At 42.9% G+C, this 15,423-nt stretch overlaps 2 protein-coding genes across 2 annotated transcripts; both read right to left on the bottom strand.

Annotated features, from left to right (window-relative positions):
* Window positions 1–2,131: 2,131 nt before the first annotated feature.
* Window positions 2,132–8,561, bottom strand: LOC123347803 (olfactory receptor 6B1-like). The gene is made up of 2 exons (XM_044984998.1): window positions 8,500–8,561; window positions 2,132–3,084 (listed from the first exon to the last, which is right to left on the bottom strand). Exon 2 carries the CDS (start codon window positions 3,071–3,073, stop codon window positions 2,132–2,134), a length of 942 nt encoding a protein of 313 aa, XP_044840933.1. The 5' UTR covers window positions 3,074–3,084; window positions 8,500–8,561.
* A 5,911-nt stretch (window positions 8,562–14,472) lies between these two features.
* LOC123347802 (olfactory receptor 6M1-like) lies at window positions 14,473–15,423 on the bottom strand. Its single transcript, XM_044984997.1, has one exon. It carries the CDS (start codon window positions 15,421–15,423, stop codon window positions 14,473–14,475), a length of 951 nt encoding a protein of 316 aa, XP_044840932.1.

Here is a 15,423-nt window from a genome sequence, read left to right as displayed (position 1 = left end):
CTGTATAAAGCTTACACAGGGTAAACTCATAAATTGTTCACCCTCTATAACACTGATAGAGAGATATGCACAGCTGGTTCCCGCACCCCAGGTATTAATACATACTCTGGGTTAATTATTAAGTAGAAACTGATTTTATTAAATACAAAAAGTAGGATTTAAGTGGTTCCAAGTAATAACTGAAAGAACAAAGTAAGTTACCAAGCAAAATAAATAAAACACGCAAGTCTAAGCCTAATACAGTAAGAAAACTGATTACAAATAAAAATCTCACCCTTAGAGATGTTTCAATTAGCTTCTATCACAGACTGGACACCTTCCTAGTCTGGGTCCAATCCTTTCCCCTAGTACAGTCCTTGTTCCAGCTCAGGTGGTAGCTAGGGGATTTCTCCTGACTGCAGCCCCCTTTGTTCTGTTCCACCCCCTTACATATATTTTGCACAAGGCGGGAATGCTTTGTCCTTCTCTGGGTTCCCACCCTTCCTTCTAAATGGAAAAGCTCCAAGTTAAAGATGCATTCCAGTCCAGGTGACGTGATCACATGTCACTGTAAGACTTCGTTAACCACTTGCCAGCACACACCTCTACAGGAAGATTTAAAAGTAAACAGAGCCATTTACAACCAATTGTCCTGGTTAATAGGAGCCATTAAGATTCCAAGCCACCATGAATGGCCCAAACTTTGCATAATTACAATAGGACCTCAGAGTTATATTTCATATTTCTAGTTTCAGATACAAGAATGATACATACATACAAACAGGATAACCACACTCAGTAGATTATAATCTTTGTAATGATACCTTACAAGAGACCTTTTGTTGGGCAGATTTTCTACTGACAGGCTCAGATATACCACATGCCATTGTAAGCAGTCCCAACAGACCATACCCTCCATAAACTTATCAAGCTCAGTCTTGAGGCCAGTTAGGATTTCTGCCTCCACTGCTCCTCATGAGAGGCGATTACAGAACTTCACACTCTGATGGTTAGAATTGTCTAGCTATCAGGTGAGTGCTCTGCGTTATTCTGGTGCAGGGCTCCCTCTGTCTCACTAGGTGAAATCCTCCACTGTGGAGAGAGAATTTTAAAAGGAATTGGAGCAGGAAAATCAGAATATTTTGGCAAAATCAAAATTTTCCTATGGAAGATTTAAGTTTAAGATTTAAGTTTTCCAGAAACTTTATTTTCCATTGATAAATATTTTGATGAAAAATTCGCAATCAGCAGTAGACACAGTATCTGGGATTATAGACCTTCTTAAACAGGAGGGGTGAAAATCTAGCATGATTGAAATCAATGGCAAAACTCCTATTGACGTCAGTGAATCCAGGATTTCACCCTATGTGGCTGTTGTAGAAATCAGCTTCTACCAGAAGTACAAACACATAAGTTCCCACACATCTTGAGTTCCAGCCTTGTCTGCATTGTTGTTTACCAGGCGTCACACCATTCTCTGGAACTGTATACCATCTACAGAGCTGACCAGTGTTGGAATAACATTGTTTTGCATTCATCAAATACTTCTGCCCCCTTTTGAATAAAAAAGTATCTAGTTATATTTTGGGACCCTGGAGACGTTACAGATGGAAGTATTTTCCTTGATGAAATCTTGTTTATTTACAAGGAATGTACAAAGTCCTACTTCTCTGAATGCAGGAGAAAACAAGAACAAACAAAAGAGGCAGATTCTTAGCTTACAGCCTCAAACCTCTTTAGTCAACACCAACCCAAAAAACTTTCTCTTTCTAGCTTTTCCCAGGGTCTCAATAGGCTCACGGGCTACTGCTTGTCTTTTTTTATTTTTTGCCTCTGCCTCTTTTTCTGTTCCTGTATTTTATCAGCTTCTGTGTGTTCTGCCTTCCCCTCCCCTGCCCCAGACTCTTCCCCCTCCACACACAGACACATTCACCAAAAAAAAAACGCCACCAACAATACTCAGTAACAGCCCTCCATCCACTCAGTCCAAACTCCTGGGCAGGATAACAACCTCCTTTTGCCTTAGGTGAGAGGATTTTGTTTAACTCATCCTAATTGAAGGTTGCTTCCCACCCAACCCCAGTGAGGTTTGTGATTGATGTAGTTCTGGGTACCACTCCACATAATGAAGCCACCAGGGTAAAGTTCTTCCTTAGACCCTAAATAATCCTGAGGTTGTCACTGATTTCCTCAGTGCCTCTTTCACCATGTTGTTCCGTAGGGTGTATATGATGGGGTTCAGCAGTGGGGTCAGGACACAGTAGAAGAGTGACACCACCTTGTCCATGTTAGAGGACTCTATCACAGGTGGCCGGGCATACATAGAAAGTGCTGAGCCATAGAATATGCCTGTGACTGCAATGTAGGCACCACAGGTGGTCAGAGCTTTCTGGAGCCCACTCTCTGAAGGCGTCCGCCATGCTGTCCGTATGACGCAGCTGTAGGAACCGACGGTGAGGAGGAAGGAGGTCCCGGCTACGATGCATGTCAGGGTGAAGCACACGAGCTTGCTAAGATGCATGTCTGAGCAGGAGAGCTTGGCCAGGGGGACAAAGTCACAGAAGAAGTGGTCAATCTCGTTGGGACCACAGAACGGCAGCCTGGACACGAACACGGTGAGGACATAGGAGGCCAAGAAGCCAGACACCCAAGCGACTGCTGACAGCTTGAGGCACAAGATGTTGCACATGATAGTGGAGTAGCACAAGGGGTGGCAGATGGCCAAGTAGCGGTCATACGCCATCACTGCTAGAAGGAAGAACTCAGTGGAACCCATGGAGAAGAAGAAAAACATCTGGGCTATGCATCCACGGACAGAGATTGATCTGTTCCCCGGCAGAAGCCCAGCCAGCAACTTGGGCACCGTCACTGAGGTGTACCAGATCTCCAGGAAGGAGAGGTTGCTGAGTAACATGTACATAGGGCAGTGGAGGCTCGGACAACTCCTGACTATGACAATGATGGAAGTGTTGGTGGCAATGGTCAGGAGGCAGATGATCAGGAACATCACAAAGAGGATCCACTGTAGCTCCGGGGATGCAGAGAAACCCATAAGAATGAACTCAGTCACTTCAGTTTGGTTAGCCCCTTCCATGGGGCTTGCAGCTGTTTGAGCCTCAGGAGAAAAAATGTATATGTTAATATGAGGATTTCCAGAACAGAGCCAAATCCTGAAAGGCACTGAGATAGATAGATAGATAGATAGATAGATAGATCTGGAAGGAACCTCGAGAGGTCATCTAGTCCAGTCCCCTGCACTCAAGGCAGGACTAAGTATTATCAAGACCATCCCTGACAGGTGTTTATCCAACCTGCTCTTAAAAATCCCCAATGATGGAGATTCCACAACCTCCCTAGGCAATTTATTCCAGTGCTTAACCACTCCAACTTTTACGAAGTTTTTCCTAAAGTCCAACCTAAACCACCCTTGCTTAAATTTAAACCCATTGCTTCTTGTCCTATCCTCAGAGGTTAAGAAGAATAGAGGGAGCATATGGGGATAGATAGATAGATAGATAGATAGATAGATAGATAGATAGATAGATAGATAGATAGATGATAAAGAGTGTGAGCACTCTAAACTGCTTTGTTTTTTGGCAATTAAAATATGTAGAGCTATACCTATCTCAGACAACTGGAAGGGACCTTTAAAGGTCATTGAATCCAGTCCCCTAAATTCACAGCAAGACCAAGTACTGTCCCTGACAGATTTTTGCCCCAGATCCCTCAGTGATTGAGCTCACAATCCTTCATTTAGCAGGCCAATGCTCAATCCACTGAGCCAGCCCTCCCCCTCTCACAAAAACAATTATATAGGACATTAAAAATCTAATTGCATGTGCTCTTTAGTAGCTCAATAAATTAATGAAGAGCTAAAATTTCTAATGCTCTGTGAGAATCTGGTACCTTACATTTATCCTGGATGCACTCTAGATACTTCTTCTTGTGTCAAATTAATGCCCTCCGATTAAATACCAGCTCATGCGGGTACGATTATCAATGTCACTATTGCCTCTTCATTCAGGAATGGGGTTTGGAGTTGCAAAGCAGCCCTCCGCACGCCTGAATCCTGTCTGTCCCAAACTGGGACATTTATAACGAGGAAAGGACACATCCAGGGAATGCACTGGGAATCTGAGAGCTGAGGGACGTATCTGCTGTTGCTCTACCTAATTACAATATGATGTGTACATTTTCCCTCAGCTCCTACTTTACCTCAGAGGTGGGTGAGTCTGCCATAGCCTGAGCTAACAACCTTTGGACTTTAGCTCAGCCTGGAGCGGTTCAGAACTCAGAGGTCCTGGGGTTCATTGCCCCCACCAGACCTGAGACCCTCATGTAACATGTGGCAATGTGAACAAGAATATAAGCTGTGATGTGGGTTCCCCAGCCCCACCCCTCAGAGCCACAGGAAAGAAGGGAGATTCTAGGCTACTTGTGCAGCTTTTAATTATGCTGGGGCAGAGGCAGGTGGATGGTCCATTTGGAAGAGCTGCGAGGCAAGAGGCTGGGATTCTGTCCCCACACTTGTCCAGTTGCTTCCCTGGGTGACCCAAGGCAAATCACGTTGGGCCAGATTTTCAGATCTATGGATTCATAGATGCCACGGCCAGAAGGGGCCAATGTGATCATCTAGTCTGACCTTCTGTACAACTTAAGCCAGAGCACTGCTCCCAAATAATTCCAGTCTTCATTTAAAAACGATCTGTGATGGAGACTCCACCAGAACACTTGGTAAATTGTCCCAGTGTTTAATTACTCTCCCCATTAAAAATGTAGGAATTTGTCTACCTTCACCTTCCAGGCATTTCGGTGCCCAAAGATACATACAGGTGTCTAGTGGGATTTGCCTAACATACATGCAAGTGCCAAGCAAAGGAACAAACCACACCCACCCAGACACCTACATAACTCTATACCCAAGCAGTTATAGTCCACACACCATCTATATCCAACACAAACACACCCCACTCCCCAAAGACCTGGTCTAAACTTAAAAGTTAGGTTGTCATAGATACCTCAGTCAGGGGCATGAAAAAACCACACCCATGATTGACACGCTCTGCTGCCCTAACTCATGGAAGATGTTTTCTGTCAAGTTAGCTAGTGATGTTCCTACACTGACAGAAAAACCCCTTACATTGGTGTCAACTGCATCTATGCTGTGGATTTACACTAGCATAGCTACACTAATGTAGCTGTGCCAGTATAGTCTCTGTCTTCTAGACACAGCTTCAGGCTGAATTCTTGCAAGCCTGTTTCTGTTTGCTACTCATGGCACTAACTGAACTATTTATTAATTAATATTTCTCATTTTAAATAGATTTCTGGTTCTTTTATGTAACACAGACACATTAATCTGCCAATGCACCCTATTTATCCCCCCCACCACACACACACACACACACACACACAAATTTATTAGACAAAATTAAACAAAGCTTTCAAGTACACAAAATAACCTGCAAACTTGCTTCTTCTCCAGTCTCTGTTTTTTATTAAACTTTTTCTTGTTTTTACTGTGAATATATCTGGGTATGGTGTGTTGAGCAGAGAATGAATCTGAGGTGAAAGTGGGCACTATCAGTGGGCACTATCTATTTGGGACTTGAGGATCTGTGAACTTCGTCCACTGGAAAAGGGGTTGGAGGCTAGGAGGGCTTGTGGGTTGGCAAATGCCTATCGCTAAGCTGTGAAGGAAGAGCAATGTCTGCAGAGGCCTAGTGTTGCTAGAGGCTGCTGGGGACACACAGTCGGCCCCCAGCAAGTACAGGCAAACCTTCTTCACGCTCAAGGCAGGTGGTAGCCAGGTGCCTCGCAATCCTGGAAACCCCTGGGAAGTGTGACACACACAATACCCAGTCACACCAAATGCATATACACTGAAGTCATTCATACCCCATGCACACACCCCAGTGTGACTGCTAATATGACCAAGAGCTGCCAGACAGGATGTGCAGTAGAGAAGAGAAATGGAATTTTCTGTGTATGGAAGTAACAAACCCGGATGTTGATCTCGGTGAAGTCAACGAGAGTTTTGCATTTTATTTTTGTGGGAAGAGGGCTGGGCTCGTGGACTGGACTGGAAGATGCCTTTTGCGTAACAGTAAAATGAGAACACTCCAAATAAAATCCCAATCTTAAACTTCCTTTTTTTTTTTTAAAATGTATTAAATTTTATATCGGAAATAAAAAACTTTGCCCGCACCGAGTTAAAAATAATTAATCAAAATTGCAAGACAGGATGAATCCCAAGTTCCCAAGAAACAGTATCATTACATCCCATATTCATCCTGCCATCCATTTAAATGAAAAGATAGCCATCCCGTTTCTGATCTCAGCCACGCAGGATAAATCTTGTTGAACTACCCTGAGTTCTGCGGAACCACTCCGTATAAATACTTACACCACTTCCAGGGAGATCAGAATCTGCCCATTTCTAAGTTTGCTACTAGCAGGTCACTCAGGATCATGTACACAGAGTCAGTGTCTGCTCTCACTGTGGTAACCACATACTTTCTGGTTGAAGCAGCATCTCCAAATTTCTAGCAGTCCTCCACCCACCGTGCGATTTCATACAGATTAGAGTTGTGACTGTGGTGTAAATGGTTGTTGTCCTTTTCTACAATTATGAGTCTCCCATTGCCTATTACCTAACTGGTATGTTGGCTCAAGCAGTAGATGGTCATTGGTACTGGAATCGATACCTACACACACAGACTAACCAGGTGAGTTATTACCCTACAAATGAGGACTGAAATCTGTGGGCCAGATTCTGTGTCCTGGCTGGGCTCAGATGAGCATATGTGACATTGGGCCTCCAATGTTTCAGTCCCTGCATGGATAGGGGTTTGTGTTGGTCAGAGGCGGGGTGTTCCCAGGTCCCTATCCTATAGAGAATAGCCTAGAGTCGGAAAAAAAGTATTATAATTCCACATGTTTTATTGCTTGTTCCGGATGGGAGTTCAGCTAGTTTAGTGACTATCTCACAAGACTGGGAATCAAAAGCAGAGGTTTATATTCTTGACGCATTTGTGAAGTCACTTCACCACCTTCTGCTTCAGTTTTCCCCATCTGTCAAATGAAGGGAATGTTACTTATCAATGTTTGTAAAGTGCTTTTAGATGGTAATACGGAAATTGCTACCTATGAACTAAGTATTATTAACAAAAGACCTTGCAAGAGATATTAGAGAGACGAAGTGGGTGAGGCAATGTCCTTTATTGGACCTACTTCTGTGGGTGAGACAGACAAGGGTGTGGTTTACATTATAAAGTTAGGGCAACATAAGGTAGCTTTCATTGACCTAACTATGCAAATGTCTACTCTTAAATTTCAATCCCACTGACTTAACTACCCCACTACATTGAATTAATAACTCCACCTCCATGACCAGCCTAGAGTCAAAGTCGATGTAGTTCGGTTGATGCACCATCAGCGTAGACACTGCATTGTTTATGTCAACTATTAATGGCTTTCAGGAGCCATTCCACAATGTTGCTCACAACAGTACAATGGATACAAGCACTCCTGGTGTGTCGCACCAACGACAGAAAGAACAAAGTGTAGACACGCACTAGTGATGTAATTACAATGGCAGATGTATGCAGACTTAAGTTAAGTCAACTTAATTTTGTAGTGTAGACAAGGCAAGCTTTCAAGCTCCACAGAGCTCTTCGTTGGGTCTGAGAAAGGTATTCAGAGTGCCACACCTAAATACAAGATCAAACAGAGAGTTTAGCATAGGTAGTTAGCACATATTCTAAGATACCACAGTCCAGGTCAATGCCTCCTTTGTCTGATCAGGAGTTGGGAGTTTTGGGGGGGAACCCGGGCCCACCCTCTATTCCGGCGGCTTCCAGCCCAGGGCCCTGTGGACTACAGCTGTCTAGAGTGCCTCCTGGTACAGTTCTATGGCAGCTACAACTCCCTGAGCTACTTCCCCATGGCCTCCTCCCAACACCTTCTTTATCCTCACCACAGGACCTTTCTCCTGGTGCCTGATAATGTTTGCACTCCTAAGTCTTCCAGCAATATATCTTCTCACTCTCAGCTCCTCGTGCCTCTTACTCCCAGCTCCTCGCATGCACACCACAAACTGAAGTGAGGTCCTTTTTAAACTCAGGTGCCCTGATTAGCTAGCCTGTCCTAATTGATTCTAGCAGTTTCTTAAATGTCTCCAGGTGTCTTAATTATCCTGCCTGTCTTAATTGGTTCTAGCAGGTTCCTGATTACTCTAGTGCACCCCCTGCTCTGGTCACTCAGGGAACAGAAAACTACTCAGTCAGTGACCAGTAAATTTGCCCTCTACCAGACTCCTGTACCCCACTGGCCTGGGTCTGTCACACTTGTTAACACCATTTAATGTTGGACAGTGATTGGATGATGCAAACACCTTTGGGTGCATGTACTACATCTAAATTAAAACAACACTACTATTTTAGACACCTAAGTTCAAAATTTAGGCACCACTGAGATACTCAAAGCCCCCACTTAGCTGTTGCCGAGCCCTATAAGTACCTTAATTCAGATTCCAAAAGTTTTGCTGCAAAAGTCCCCAAAGTGCCTATGTTTCTGCCATGATTCATGCACACCACAGCAAACATAGACATGACTGCACTTCTTTCTCCTGTGGAACCTGATCTGGTAGATGGGCTCTGAACATGCCTAAATCCACATAAGACAGTGTAGGGTGCAGTGAAGATTTCCCTCATTTCTAAGCTGGGAAGGAATAGATTATTATTGATAAATACCGCTAAACAGCAATTTCACCAAACACACAATACGACAAAAAATATTTCCATCGATAATCAAAATTGACTGATAGGCAAAGTAAGCAAAATGCTGCGTGAGCACTGATTAGAGTTTGATTTAAGGATATTGACCTTGTATATTTTGACATGTGATGTTGCCAGTTTGTGTTGTAACATTTTATAAAGCTTTAACTTTCTGAATCTCAGCGTCTACCCTCATTAAATAATTATTGTCTGATCCTCTCCCCCATAATTGGCTGCAACTGTGAAAATTTAAATCAATAAACATTGAGGGGGGAAATAAAGCTTAAAATCTGTGATTTTGCACAACTGTGAAAATTAAAACAATATTAAAAACTTAAAAATAAGCATCAATAATATCTGTCAACATTATTTTTTTAAAAATTGAATTTTGCCAACCCTATTAATAACTTGTAGGTTTAGGCCATAACAGTGGTTAGGACACACCCGGGGGCTGAGGATTCCTAACCTCTTGTTTTTGGTTTTCACTGGGTGACTAAGGCCCAGATCCACAAAGAGACTAAGGCCTGGGACTTACCTGGGACATTAGAGACCTGGGTTCAGTGTCACCCTCTATCCAATGTGAAGAGCAGATCTGAACCAGGGCATCCCATATCCCAGGTGAGCACCTTAACGACTGAGATAAAGGTTACAATGGAGCTCCTCCTTCTGCCCCGCTCCCCACCGCCATTTTGTGTGGCGTTGGGCAACATACACATTTTATCTTGGCTACATTTTGAAGATTTAACACAAATTTAGAAACTTTCCATCATGGAAAGTTTAAAAGAAAGGTCCCCTTCTCCCACAACTCCCATGACATTTCATGAATCCTTTAGCCAAAATGACTGAAATCAAAGCAAAATTTGTCGAGTTTGATTGAAATGAAATGTTTCACCTCCACATTATCAAAACATTTAGATTCTTTTTTTCAGTTTGCTCAAAACTATGTGGTAAAAGTGACACACATGGATGAACAGTTTGGGGTCAACCAAAACTGCATTTTTTTGGTGAATAAACTCAGCGCTACTTGCCAGGGTTCAGTACAGTTTTTTCTGTAGAATTATTTTGTCTTATAAGATTGGCCATAGTGTGTCAGACCAATGGTCTGTCTAGCCCAATATCCCGTCTTCCAAGAGTGCCTGGTGCCAGATGTTTCAGAAGAAATCAACAGAACAGGGCAATTTTCAAGTGATCCATCCTCTGTCATCCAATTCCAGCATCTGGCAGTCAAAGGTTTAGATTATCTGTGAGCATCAGCCATCAGGAGGTAATGACAGATAGTAAGTGTCCAAACTGGATTTATGGTGAGGAATAAGTCTGTGTTCTGTTCCTAACTCTTCCCTTGACTCTGAATTAAGAGATTCGAGCTCTAGATGTTATATCGGAGTGGCCTATCCGCTTGCACTCCTGGGTAAAGCTGGGCAAATTTTTTCTGATTAATATTTTTTTTGGTCAAAAAATGCAGTTTCAGGCCAACCAAAACTATTCATGTATTCAGGTAAAATTTGGTGAGTAGTTTTGGCTGCAAAAAAATGTTCATTTTGACATTTTCTAAATGCATCATTTTGACTTTTTTTTCAAATGACATTTTCTAGATGGTTATCTAGATTTCTTAAAAAACAAACATACAAAATGGAAAAAAACCCCACCCAGAACAAAATGAAAAAAACAAAATAAAATAATAATAATAATTTTGGTCAAATGAATTATTTTACTTGACCAAAACTACAATTAAATGTTTCATTTCAGATTAACCAAAATGTTTTGGATTTTTTTGGTTAATCCAATTGGGTTTTTATCCATTTTGGGGAAGAAAAGAAATCCATTTCTGGTTGACACAATTTTATTTTTATTTTTCCATAGTTTTTGGGTTGGCCACTGAACCAAAAAACTCAGTGATTCACTCAGCTCTACTTTTGGCTTCTATTCCCAGCTCAGGGATGAAAGTAGTATCTAGTGGTTAGAGCACTGGGTCCTTGAGTGTCAGGACTCCTGGCTTCTATTTCCAGCTCTGGCAGGAAGAAAGAATTTTTTTTATATATTTCTCTTCTTAAGGCAGCTTCTTCTGCATTACTGACATGAAAGGAGTGATTTGAAAGAAAGAAAGAAAGAAAGAAAGAAAGAAAGAAAGAAAGAAAGAAAGAAAGAAAGAAAGAAAGAAAGAAAGAAAGAAAGAAAGAAAGGAAAAAAAAGAAAACTTTTATTTTAGTCATACTGGTATATTTTTTCATTTCTCCCTCCTAAAACACCCACTTCTTCTGCACTGGTCACGGGAAACGATCAACATCTTCATCCCGGTTTTCGTTCCTAGCTGAGATGCTACAAGTCCCACACCGGTGGACCAGTGTAATGCTGCTGTTGTGGGACTCTTATAAATCACTTGTCAGTTTATAACCCAGCCATCAGCACCGCAAACACAAGGAGCAGCTAAACGACACAATGGGCAGCTTTGAAAAAAAAGCATAGGCTTGTCGGGAAATGCTGAGCATCCTCAAGGACAACAGTGGGAGTTGTGGGTGCTCAGTCAATTCCAGGAGGTTGTCTGCACCCCGAACAATCATGCCCATGGGCACCTTCCATTGTGAAGCAGATGTACTAGGGAATACCAAGCCTCAATACTTCTGCACTCTCTCCTGGTCCCCTTCTCCCACAACTCCCATGACATTTCATGAATCCTTTAGCCAAAATGACTGAAATCAAAGCAAAATGTGTCGAGTTTGATTGAAATGAAATGTTTCACTTCCACATTATCAAAACATTTAGGCCTGGTCTACACTGGCGGGGGGGGTGTTGAACTAAGGTACGCAACTTCAGCTACGCGAATAGCATAGCTGAAGTCGAACTACCTTAGTTCGAACTACTTACCCGTCTTCACAGCGCGGGATCGAAGTCTGCGGCTCCCCCGTCAACTCCGCCACCGCCGTTCGCGGTGGTGGAGTTCTGGACTCGACGGGAGCGCGTTCGGAGTTCGATATATCACATCTAGATGAGACGCGATATATCGAACTCCGAGAAGTCGATTGCTACCCGCCGATCCGGCGGGTAGTATGGACGTACCCTTAGATTATTTTTTTCTGTTTGCTCAAAACTATGTGGTAAACGTGACACACATGGATGAACAGTTTGGGGTCAACCAAAACTGCATTTTTTTGGTGAATAAACTAAGCGCTACTTGCCAGAGTTCAGTACTGTTGATTCTGTAGAATTATTTTGTCTTATAAGATTGGCCATAGTGGGTCAGACCAGTGGTCTATCTAGCCCAGTATCCAGTCTTCCAAGAGTGCCTGGTGCCAGATGCTTCAGAAGAAATGAACAGAACAGGGCAATTTTCAAGTGATCCATCCCCTGTCATCCAGTTCCAGAATCTAGGGGTTACAGTGGACGAAAAGCTGAATATGAGTCAACAGTGTGCCCTTGTTGCCAAGAAGGCTAATGGCATTTTGGGTTGTATAAGTAGGGGCATTTCCAGCAGATCAAGGGATGTGATCATTCCCCTCTACTCAGCACTGGTGAGGCCTCATTTGGAGTACTGTGTCCAGTTTTAGGCCCCACACTACAAGAAGGATGTGGATAAATTGGAGAGAGTCCAGCGGAGGGCAACAAAAATGATTAGGGGGCTGGAGCACATGACTTATGAGGAGAGGCTGAGGGAACTGGTATTGTTTAGTCTGCAGAAGAGAAGAATGAGGGGGGATTTGATAGCTGCTTTCAACTACCTGAAAGGGGGTTCCAAAGAGGATGGATCTAGACTGTTCTCAGTGGTAGAAGATGACAGAACAAGGAGTAATGGTCTCAAGTTGCAGAGGGGGAGGTTTAGGTTGGATATTAGGAAAAACTTGTTCACTAGTAGGGTGGTGAAGAACTGGAATGGGTTACCTAGGGAGGTAGTGGAATCTCCTTCCTTAGAGGTTTTTAAGGTCAGGCTTGACAAAGCCCTGGCTGGGATGACTTAGTTGGGTTTGGTTCTGCTTTGAGCAAGGGGTTGGACTAGATGACCTCCTGAGGTCCCTTCCAACCCTGAGATTCTATGATTCTATGATCTGGCAGTCAAAGGTTTAGATTATCTGTGAGCATCAGCCATCAGGAGGTAATGACAGATAGTAAGTGTCCAAACTGGATTTATAGAATGTAGGAATAGTTCTGTGTTCTGTTCCTAACTCCTCCCTTGACTCTGTGAATTAAGAGATTCGAGCGCTAGATGTTACATCGGAGTGGCCTATTAGTTTGCACTCCTGGGTAAAGCTGGGAAAAAATTTTCTGATGAATATTTTTTTGGTCAAAAAATGCAGTTTCAGGCCAATCAAAACTATTCATGAATTCAGGTTAAATTTGGTGAGTAGTTTTGACTGCAAAAAAATGTTCATTTTGACATTTTCTAAACGCACCATTTTGACTTTTTTGTCAAATGACATTTTTTAGATGGTTAGCTAGATTTCTTAAAAAACAAACATACAAAATGGAAAAAAAAAACCACCCAGAACAAAATGAAACAAACAAAATAAAATAATAATAATAATTTTGGTCAAATGAATTATTTTACTTGACCAAAACTAAAATTAAATGTTTTATATCAGATTAACTAAAATGTTTTGGGTTTTTTGGTTAATCCAATTGGGTTTTTATCCATTTTGGGGAAGAAAAGAAATCCATTTCTGGTTGACCCAATTTTATTTTTATTTTTCCATAGTTTTGGGGTTGGCCACTGAACCAAAAAACTCAGCAATTCACTCAGCTCTACTTTTGGCTTCTATTCCCACCTCAAGGATGAAAGTGGCATCTAGTGGTTAGATCATGGGGTCCCTGAGTGTCAGGACCCCTGGCTTCTATTTCCAGCTCTGGCAGAAAGAAAGTCTAATTGTTTAGAGTAGCTGGCTGGGAATGAGGAATCCTGGGTTCTCTTTCTGACTCACTGTATGACTTGGAGCAAATCGATTCACCTTTCTGCACCTCACTTTACACATCTGTAGAGTGCTGATTATAGAGAGGGTCACTTTAACACAAGGGATATACTGTGAGCAAATATGTGATGCATACATTGTATTTTCCTTTTTAAATGCAGAACTTTTAATTTTATATATTCTGATTGGAATTTTTTTTATCTATTTCTCTTCTTAAGGCAGCTTCTTCTGCATTACTGACATGAAAGGAGTGATTTGAAAGAAAGAAAGAAAGAAAGAAAGAAAGAAAGAAAGAAAGAAAGAAAGAAAGAAAGAAAGAAAGAAAGAAAGAAAGAAAGAAAGAAATCTTTTATTTTAGTCATACTGGTATATTTTTTCATATCTCCCTCCTAAAACACCCACTTCTTCTGCACTGGTCACGGGAAACGATCAACATCTTCATCCCGGTTTTCGTTCCTAGCTGAGATGCTACAAGTCCCACACCGGTGGACCAGTGTAATGCTGCTGTTGTGGGACTCTTATAAATCACTTGTCAGTTTATAACCCAGCCATCAGCACCGCAAACACAAGGAGCAGCTAAACGACACAATGGGCAGCTTTGAAAAAAAAGCATAGGCCTTCCTTTGTGACCTTGCCAGATGCTTGTCGGGAAATGCTGAGCATCCTCAAGGACAACAGTGGGAGTTGTGTGTGCTCAGTCAATTCCAGGAGGTTGTCTGCACCCCGAACAATCATGCCCATGGGCACCTTCCATTGTGAACCAGATGTACTAGGGAATACCAAGCCTCAATACTTCTGCACTCTCTCCTTCTTAGCTCAGCTCAGACTGCGTGTTCGATGAGCCTCACGCACTTGGCGATTGAGTGTCTCAATGCCTCCTTCACCTTCTGGTTCCTGAGGCTGAATATGAGTGGGTTGAGCATAGCGGTCACTGCAGTGGTCACCAGAGCGGCGACCTTGTTGAGGTTCATGGAGCTGGCTTCCGAGGGCCTGACGCAGATGAAGATGGAGGTGACGTAGCCGATGGTGACCACGGTGAAATGAGAGGCACAGGTGGAGAAAGCTTTCTGCCTGCCCTTGGCAGATGGGATCCGGATGATGGTGCAGATAATATACATATAGGAGATGACGGTCAGCAGCAGGTACCCTAGCAACACACGCAGCGAGATGATGAAATCAATGAATTCCACCAGCTGGATGTCAGCACAGGCGAGGTGCAACAAGGGGGCACTGTCACAGAAGAAATGGTTGATGATGTTGGGGCCACAGTAGGGCAGTCCAAGTTTGATCACGGTAGGAACCAAGATAGAGAAGAATGCCCCCATCCATAACCCCACCACTAGCCAGATGCAGACCTTTCCATTCATGATGATGCTGTAGCTCAGTGGGTAACACATGGCCACGTAACGATCATAGGACATCATGGCCAACAGGACATACTCGGAGATTCCCAGCAAGAAATAGAAGTAGGATTGAGCCAGGCACCCATAAAAGCAGATGGTCTTCCTCTCTGATAGGAAGTTCTCCAGCATTTTCGGGACCACGGTCATAGTCATGAGGATTTCAATAAGGGACAGGTTGCAGAGAAAGAAATACATGGGTGACTGCAGGCGGTAGTCAGTGCATATTAAGGTGATGATGATAGAGTTCCCAATCATTGCCACCACAAGGATGATGAAGAAAAGCATGAAAAGGACAATCTCCACCTCGCGGGGGCTGGGGAAACCTATCAGAATGAATTCAGTCACACATGTCCCATTCCTTCCTTCCAT

This window comes from Mauremys mutica, chromosome 13, assembly GCF_020497125.1.
Source record: "Mauremys mutica isolate MM-2020 ecotype Southern chromosome 13, ASM2049712v1, whole genome shotgun sequence".
Lineage (NCBI taxonomy): Eukaryota > Metazoa > Chordata > Testudines > Geoemydidae > Mauremys > Mauremys mutica.
This window is presented reverse-complemented; position numbering and strand designations above follow the sequence as displayed.

Bases quoted from the DNA above. Each gene is read 5' to 3' on its own strand.
- LOC123347803 (XM_044984998.1), bottom strand. From the start codon at position 3,073: ATGGAAGGGGCTAACCAAACTGAAGTGACTGAGTTCATTCTTATGGGT.
- LOC123347802 (XM_044984997.1), bottom strand. From the start codon at position 15,423: ATGGAAGGAAGGAATGGGACATGTGTGACTGAATTCATTCTGATAGGT.